Source organism: Parus major, chromosome 6, assembly GCF_001522545.3.
Source record: "Parus major isolate Abel chromosome 6, Parus_major1.1, whole genome shotgun sequence".
NCBI lineage: Eukaryota > Metazoa > Chordata > Aves > Passeriformes > Paridae > Parus > Parus major.
Window position 1 is genome coordinate 13,291,772 of NC_031775.1, and position 8,866 is coordinate 13,300,637.

The window sequence follows — 8,866 nt, forward strand, 5'->3', positions numbered from 1 at the left end:
TATGTGGAGAAGGGGGGCATCAGATACTTCACAATTTTTTCTGAAGTTTTATTCCTCCCAAGTATCCCTAGAATTTGTATATTTATACAACAGCAGAGGGAGCCAGAACTTCAAAGTCAGACCATAATCATAAAGCAGAATTCATTGGCTAAATTGAAGGGAGGGAAGGACAGAGGGCGGGAGAGAGAGGGGGAGAGGGAGAGAGATGCCATCCAAATTACCTACAGAAACAGCCAGCAGAGCTTCTCTCCCACATTGCTAGGGCACAGAAGATCTTACTTCACTCCTACAACATTTCTGCTTTCTTCCAGAACAGAAATGTGCACCAACAGCACTGATTCTCTCCATCAGTAACTGGTAAGAATTTTCTAAATTATCTATTTCTGATTGTCAAGAGCTCACATCTCTTTATTAAAGTTATCACCTGTTATTGTTAAAAAAGCAGATGACTATGTTTGATAAATCAAGACTGTTTGACTTGTCATGAAAGGCCCAACCCTTGTATCTACTGAGCAGAGCTTTGCTAAAGGTTCTTGCCTTTTGGGGTGCAATAGGGAGATGGCAGCTTCTTGGGGGGCTCTGCAGTTCAGTGTCTCCCTGCCACCCTGTGGTGTGACAGGAAGAACCTTCCTGGGTGCCTCTGGTTGCTGGAAAACCCTTCTTATCTCTTAGTCTCTGAGATTTCTTGGTCCTCACACAACTAATGAGCTTCAGACAGGACACAGCACATCACTCTCCAGATATCCTGACTGTCTGCTAAGGTGCCCATTCCAATATTTTATGGATTCACCTTTGGTGAAGATCACCTTTGTAAAAATGTATTTCTTTTTCTCTTGGGTAGCAGACACATCACTAAGGCCATTGCTCTTAAAAATCAGGGACTAACTACCATTCTCCAGTCTGCTGATATGCTGTTCACATTTTACTTTTGTGAGGTGGCTCCATGTCTTTGTCAAGGTTGTTATAAATTTAATCAGAAAATAAAAAGCTGGAGTAAAACTTCTGTACAAAAAATAAAAGCTTTGGTAAAACTTCCCTTCTTTCTATGGGATCAGAGAAGATTAACTCATAACAGAATTTCGTAAGCTCCAAAAGGTTTCCCTCTGAAAACATGCAGATGTGAGAGAGGGAAAAGGATTCAATTTCTTGAATATTTATACCACCCCTTATGTTATGGACTTGTAACATGTTAATGTACACAAGTTTTTCTATGCCCTAATTATACAGGTTCTAGACATTTTTATATTATATGGATTTTTCAATGACCCAAGAGGGTTTCTCCCAATATTTTTGCAATACAGAGTTAAAAAGAGGTGACGAGTCCATCGTTAACTTTCACTGTACCAAATCCCTTATGGATTTAACCCTGTTGTGGGATATCTGTGCAAACTCAGTGACATGTGTCCTCTTCTACTTAAGTGTTGTTTTCCTGGGAAGCTGTAATAATAGCCAAATGATTTTTAACTTTTCTTGAGTCTGTAAGGCTAAACAGGGAAAATCTGCTTTACTGAAATAATGGCATTGGCAGCCAAAAGGGGGTACGACTGTCAGTCAGTTTGTACTACTTCAATTAATATCTGGAATATGAATTCTGGCATTCTATTGAACATTTCCATTGCTCCTTTTTTTTTTTTTTTTTCTCTACAGACAACAGGCAGCTTTACTCCCAGTAATTGCTGTAACCCTTTAAATAAGTGATATAATCACCTCATCTTTTTTAGGAATCGCTTCTTTCAGAATGTCTTATGGACTGAAAGCAGCAGATGTTTGAGCAACTAGTTAGGCTCTGAGGTAAATAATCAAGTGCTTCTAAGTACCAGATAATGAAGCCAGACACTGCAAACATGTTTTTTCTTTGACTAATGTCTGATGTGGAAATCGGCTTTCACTGTCCATCAGACTATGGAGACTGTTACTTGATTACAGGCAGTGGATGATCATGATCAGCTTTGCAAAAATGACCCACTCTTTTCCAGTGGGCACATAGAGCCCAGCATCTGCAGCAGTCCCCTGCTTTATCCTGCCTCCAGGAAAGAAGTTTTTATAGGGGTTTTCACAGGATGTCTTTGTGTCCAGAGGTCTCTCAAAAGAGCAGTCATGCATTAACTGCTCTAAGCCACTTATGGTCTAGGAGTCTCCTTGAAACCCACCGAGGGTTATATTTTCTTTCCTGACTAATTTCTGCAGAATTCCCTTTCCTTTGAGGATTTTTTCTGGGAAATATAGGATAATGCCCTGAGGGCAAGACTGTTGAGCTGACAAGTAATAATTTGGTTTGTTGTTTTTGAGACAAGCTGAGTGACATTTGCTAGTTTAGAAGGCTGTTCTGTTCACCAAGACAAACCCTTCAAACTTTGCCTGCTCTTCTTCCTTGCTTCCAACACAAACAGAAGAGTGATAAATGTCTACAAAAGATGAATGTAGGGAATTTAACTTGCACTAAGATTAAATCTGACAGCTCATTCTCTTCTTCCTTCTGTATCCTGTTAATTTGCTGCAGATTTTTGTGACACTTGCTTTTTAGAGAAACTGTCTCATGCTGCATTAACTGGAGAAGAAACTCTCATGAACATCTTAGTTTTTGTTACTGAACTCTTTCCCAATAATCATGAAAAGTTCTGAACAGGATTCCTCTTTCTTCTTTAAAAACAAATGAGCAAAAAATAAGCAAAAATCTTTCCCCTGCTCTCCCTCAGCAAACTGATTTAGGAGATATACTTACTCCTACAAGCCAAGTAAATATTGCTTCACTTTCTGGAGGAAAAAGCTGTTTTTTCTTAGACCATAATCTCATTGCTATGTTTTCCGTGGTAATCAACAAACCTTCAATACAATGAGGGGACTAACACCTTTGTTCCCACTGCACTGGTGACTTGGTGTATTAGCTCACCTTTGATTCAAATGTCTAAACAGAATATGCACACATTGCTTTTTACTGGCTCAGGGTTTAGAATGAACTGAATGGCAGCCAAACACCTTGAAAGTCAAACACATCATTTGGCTGTGACTATCCTTGAGGATCCACCACCCAAGGATACCATAATAGGATGCATAAGTGTAAGGTCACTGCAATATTTATTTCTCTGTTTTTCTGGGACTGCTTTTTACATTAGGGAACAAGAGTTAAAGAGCACTACAGACACAGGTGATCTGTGCATTGACTTTTCCCAAGACATCAGGTTGGCAGGTGGTTAAAAGCATCTCATTGTGCATCACAGGTTCCCTTGAGACACCAGACAACTCATGTCCTGTCTCCCTCTCACAATTCCCTTATCTGTGGGTGATAATTCCTTATTTACCTCTGAGCAGGACCGTCAGGACGTGCCTGCAGTCACCTGGTGGGGAAAACCACAGAATGCAAGGTGTTAAAAGAGAGGGAGCTCCAACAACACACACTGAGAGCCTTCAGAGATGCTCTTCATCTCCACAATTACCATCAGTGACAAACACACAGCCACGCTCAGTCTTTGGTATTTCTCTGGGAAATGTGCTCCATAAACCTGTGGCTTCTGCTTTTCAGGTGGCTCCACCACTTTCCTTTTTTATTTCTTTCAGCATTAGTAGTTCTCACTGATGCTTCAGCATGTCCAAAAGAGTCTGGGACCCTTGAGAGGGCTTACTCTGTGGACACAGATGTTTGTAATAACTTCACATATTTTCATATTTTTCAAACAACAAAAGAGAACCATGTGTTTGTTGTTGAGGATACTGTAGCTAAGGACATGAGGCTGGAACCGTAGTAAAAAGCTCATGTGTTTTGTTTACAGCAAAATCTATTTGTCCTGTCCAAATGCCAGGACTTATCTCTTCTGACTGGTACAAAATAATATTGCAAGCTGCCAATCCCTTTGCTCTGTTTCACTTGCAGCATCTCCACTGGCCAGCAACCATTAAAAACTCTGGGGCTGGATGAAGGGTTTCCATTCTATATCCATTTTCACACTGAAACAGACCACCATACCCTCCCCATACGTGAATATGGAATCCATACATCACCATTGCCTCTTGTTATTCTTCCAGAAAATGTATCAATCTGTTCACATGGATTGGTCAACAACACAAAAAATGAGTGGACAGGAGTCATGCCTATATTCTCAATTTGGAAAATTTTCTTTGCCCCTCTTTAATATTTAAACTATTTAAATTACTGAGGAAATGAAAGACTGTATAAGGATAGATGACAGAAAGATAGAGAGAGATACAGTTAGATAAATCAACAGGTCTAGCAAAATAACAAAAGAATTTACTGAAGTCATTTATTTTTGCTGATCAAGCAGAACTATGATCCCAAAGAATCCTTTCATTTAATGCACACTTATTGCTTTCTACAGCTCCTGAGAGGCAACATCTCTAGAAACAATGAAATTCATAATGGGAAAGGCAAGGCAAATAAAAAGATATAGGATAGTGGGTGTTTTTTTGTACAGTACTGGTTATCTTTAGGCATGCAGTTGTTCAGCAATGAATGCTGCTCTATTGAAGTGATAAGCTCACTATACTGTGTTATTTATGTATTCATATCTTGATCAGTTGGTTTTTTCTGAATCTCAGATATTTTTCACCACCTCACAAACTTGCTTGAGTGATATTTAATCACTGAGGAGAGGGTCATGCAGTGGTTAAATAGTGTCATTCCCCGAATATTTATTTACTTTTCATACTACAAGCCTTTATACAGCATGGAACTGCCTCTGGCCTGATGAGAACTCCCAGCAGAGTCAGATTTCTTTTTCTTTGATTCCTGGACACAGAGGATTTGGACTTGAGGGTCAGGATTATAAAGCAGCCTTTGCTATGGCTCACAGGAGTCATCTGGAAGAGTCGAGGCAGTTCTGTGACTGAGATTTCCAAAAGTGTGCAACACCAATTAACTCCATGGGTTCAGCTCCCTGAATCCCACTGAAAGTCCCAGCTCATGGCTTGCAGCAGGGATTATGAAGCAGACCTATCTGTCTGTGCAGGAACACTGTCTGGCAGACAGAACATGCTTTTACAACAAACTTGTAAAAAAAAAAAGCAAAATTATGCTGAGGGAGAATTAATAAAAATCTTCCCAGAAGGAATTAAAAGACACTATCAAAACCACTCACTCTTAAAGCCAAAATCAGGCAACTGGACTGTATTTCTGATAAACCCTGTCATGGTCAGGTTAGGGGAGATATCAGTGCTTCGTAGGCACTAGAGTTCATTCGGAATGAGGAATCAACAAATTTGGACTGCAGTTCCCATGACCTATCACAGCTGTGTAGAAACTGGAAAATGTTGAAATTATTTTGAAATATTTTAGACTTTTTTTAAAATTTTCCCATGATATCCCTCCAGAGGATGAGCCTGAATTTTTGCATGGTGATTGTCTCGCACAAATGTGAGTTCTGGCTGCAATTACAAATGCATTTAACAGAAGATATTTTAATGTTGGCTTTGTGCACCTAATATATCCTGCTTTTCACATTGAAATTTAGCTCACAATGCCCTCTGCCCAGTTTTGGATCAGAACCTTGCAAAACCAGAATTGCACAGAATTCTTACCCTGGGTGGGTTTTGATTCAGTTTTCTTGTATCACCACTCTACTGCATTAGTGATGTTCAAGATACTGCACTGAGTGAAATAAATAAGTTAAGATGTTCTTAAATCCATGGGACAACCTCATGATGAATAAACATGGTCATAATTCAATAGAGTTGCACAGACTTTCATACCACAATGTAGCAAAGCGCTCCATTTTATGATCTAATAAACTGTGTAAGAGGGAGCTGCAGAATATACACAGAATCCCTGGCATTTGCTTCCCTGTCTCCCTCCTTACCCTTTTGATTAATTTCTTGAAGCATAACTAAAAATATTTTTTATTCTCCTTTCTTTTGCAGATATACCCAGACCTTCCACAGCCAGACAGAACAGATATAACGCTTTTAGGCTGGCTCCAGAAGACTCAGACTGTGTTTGACTACCACCCTTTTGGATAAATATTTTGGGATCCAGGATGAATAAGACAAGGGCTGTTAATGACGTTTTTCATTTCCTGATCAGCAAGAACTGGAGCTCAAGCCGAAGCTTTCCTATGAACATTTCTAATCAGTGCATGAACATCACCGACCTTACCGTCTTTCTGGCCACCTCTTACAGCTTGGAGACTGTTCTGGGCATTGTGGGAAACATCTGTCTGATTGCTGTCATTGCCAGGCAGAAGGAAAAGGCCAATGTCACCAATATCCTAATTTCCAACTTAATAATTTCAGACTTGTTTATGTGTCTTGTCTGTCTGCCTTTCACCGTTGTTTACACCATGATGGACTACTGGATATTTGGAGAAGTCATGTGCAAAATGACCTCTTTCACTCAGTGCACAACTGTGACAGTGTCAATTCTTTCCCTAGTCCTTATTGCTCTGGAAAGACACCAGCTCATCATAAACCCGACTGGCTGGAGGCCAAATACCTCCCAAGCCTACCTAGGAATTGGAGTGATTTGGACTTTAGCATGTCTCATGTCCCTACCCTTTTTGACCACATCCATCCTGTCCAATGAGTTGTATGAGCAGCTCTCACACTTCATGAATTTTTCCACTGATAAGGCAATATGTATCAACTCGTGGCCTTCTGAGCAGCACAAACTTATCTACACTACCACTTTACTGCTCCTGCAATATTGCATCCCTCTGTTCTTCATTATCCTTTGCTACCTGCGTATCTACTTACGCCTGCAGAAGAGGAAGGACATGTTTGAGAAGAGTGAGTACAGCAACCGAGCTGTCCAGCTGAGAAGGATAAACATGTTGTTAGCATCAATGGTTGCTGCTTTTGCTGTTTGCTGGCTACCACTGCATGTTTTCAACACCATCGTGGACTGGAATTACAAAATCATTTCGCCTTGCCACCACAACCTGATCTTTTCGTTGTGCCATCTGGTAGCTATGGCTTCCACCTGTGTCAACCCTGTTATCTATGGTTTCCTAAACAGCAACTTCAAAAAAGAAGTGAAGTCATTGATTCTGAGCTGCCAGCATAATTCAGTCACAGCCTCAATGGAAGAATATGATCATTTGCCTTTATCCACCATGCAGACTGAAATTTCCAAGGGGTCCCTGGTGTTGAACTGCAGGCACAATTCTATCTAACGAGCAGAAAACATTTCAGAAGGGTACACTGACACCACACACCAACTATTACCTGTGGGTGTATAAACCAACTGGTGATGCCAGAGCTGGGATGTCAACAGGACCCCATGACTACCTGATTTTTGGAAGAGCAAGCAAAGTAATGTAAATGTTCACAGCTGCTGCTGTGGTGCACAAGCTTTTCGTGTCAGTGAGGTGGGACAGACACAGAGGACACTGGGCTGATGTATGAGCAGCTGCTCTAAGATCAGTAACTCAGCTGTGGCTGCACAGAGGTTGACATGGGGTTCATCAGTGGAACTCCTCTCTCCACCATGGCTGCAGTAGAAAACCAGATTGTCAGTTTCAGCACTGCGGGCTGCCAGAAGTTATGTTGGAGAAGACTCTCAGTTTTTCAGTATTAGTAAGATTTTTTATGCACAGCTGACACACCAGCGGAACAGAGATACGTAAATATAAATTTGTTTTTGCTTTACCACCTCTCACAGCCCATTAAGTAACAGCAATCTTTCAAATCTTCACATGAAACAGCTGCTTATTTCTATGAAACTTCACTCTGCCATAGGCTTGAGAATAGTCATTGCCTCTGCAAGTAGAGATAAGAAACAAAGATCCTGGTATGTAAAGAAGATAGACACTTATGAGGGTTGGCAGCAAACAAAAATGTTACTTGATGGATTAAACTCAAAATACATTGAGATGATACTGAGAACTATTTTTAAGTACATGAGAAACAGTTGTAGATCTACATGAAAATGAGTCAGTTCTCACTGCTGTCCATCAAAAAGCTCTGCAATGCTGAAACTTCACACCATGATGGCACAAGATGGCCAGATTACAGGAGATGTTCCAGGACTTGGTAGCAACGTGACATTCTGCTTCACCATCTTCTTGGTACTTTAATTGCAAAGTGTCTTATTCAGAAAAGTCAGAATGACCATGAAAATATGTTTGTGGAATTCATGTATTTCCAGAGTGGATACACTTCCAAAGAAATAAGCATATGAATGAAGAATTTCAGTTTTCTTAAAAGATAAAACCCGATGTCAGATATCAGTCCTGCTCACTGGCATCAGCAACACAGGTGAAGCCGAAATTCCAACAAATCAATAGAAGGTCAATGAAAATACACAGGTGGAATCCAGGTCAGGCTGAAGCCAAGCCACATGTAAATAGGGAGTACTGTCAATTGCTCTAGTAAAATGAAGGTCATATTTTTTCACAGCTGTGTTATTTGTAACCTTTGTTCATGAAACCTACAAACTATAAATTCATTTTAACCTCTGGAGCCAGAGAAATTGCTCAGTGACTACTGAGAAATCAAGGCTGCCCAAGAAGGCCATACTGAGGGACAGATTTAAAAAACAAAACTAAACAAAACAGGTAGCAAGTGCAAAAAGGAGACCAACTGGTTCAATGATAATGAAATGTTGAAGCATATTCTGTCCTGATTTGCTAAACTAACCTTAGCAGAAGACTGGACTAGGTGGTCAGCTGAGGTAATTTCCAACATGAATTGCTCTATGATAAGCAATGGTTACTTGTTGCAGTCGGTAGGTTTGCATGGAGCTGAAGGTGTCCAGTGTAAGTTATGCAAACAACTAGAAATTCCTTAGCTGGCAGATCTCTGATTAGACAAATTGGTATAAAGATAGGTGAGGAAAAGGCTTCCCATGCTGTGAACTGACAGGAATATGGATGCTGGGCAGAATATCTGAGGACAAGAGCTAAACCCTATGTTATAAGGC

At 40.4% G+C, this 8,866-nt stretch overlaps 1 protein-coding gene across 1 annotated transcript; it reads left to right on the top strand.

The window, feature by feature from the left end:
* The first annotated feature begins 206 nt into the window (after positions 1-206).
* On the top strand, positions 207-8,342 carry NPY4R2 (neuropeptide Y receptor Y4-2). The gene is made up of 2 exons (XM_015632415.3): positions 207-357; positions 5,869-8,342. The coding sequence occupies exon 2, from the start codon at positions 5,985-5,987 to the stop codon at positions 7,116-7,118; it is 1,134 nt and encodes a 377-aa protein (XP_015487901.1). The 5' UTR covers positions 207-357; positions 5,869-5,984; the 3' UTR covers positions 7,119-8,342.
* Positions 8,343-8,866: the final 524 nt, after the last annotated feature.

What these genes read in the sequence shown, in the direction of transcription:
- NPY4R2 (XM_015632415.3), top strand. Translation starts at nt 5,985, where the DNA reads ATGAATAAGACAAGGGCTGTTAATGACGTTTTTCATTTCCTGATCAGC.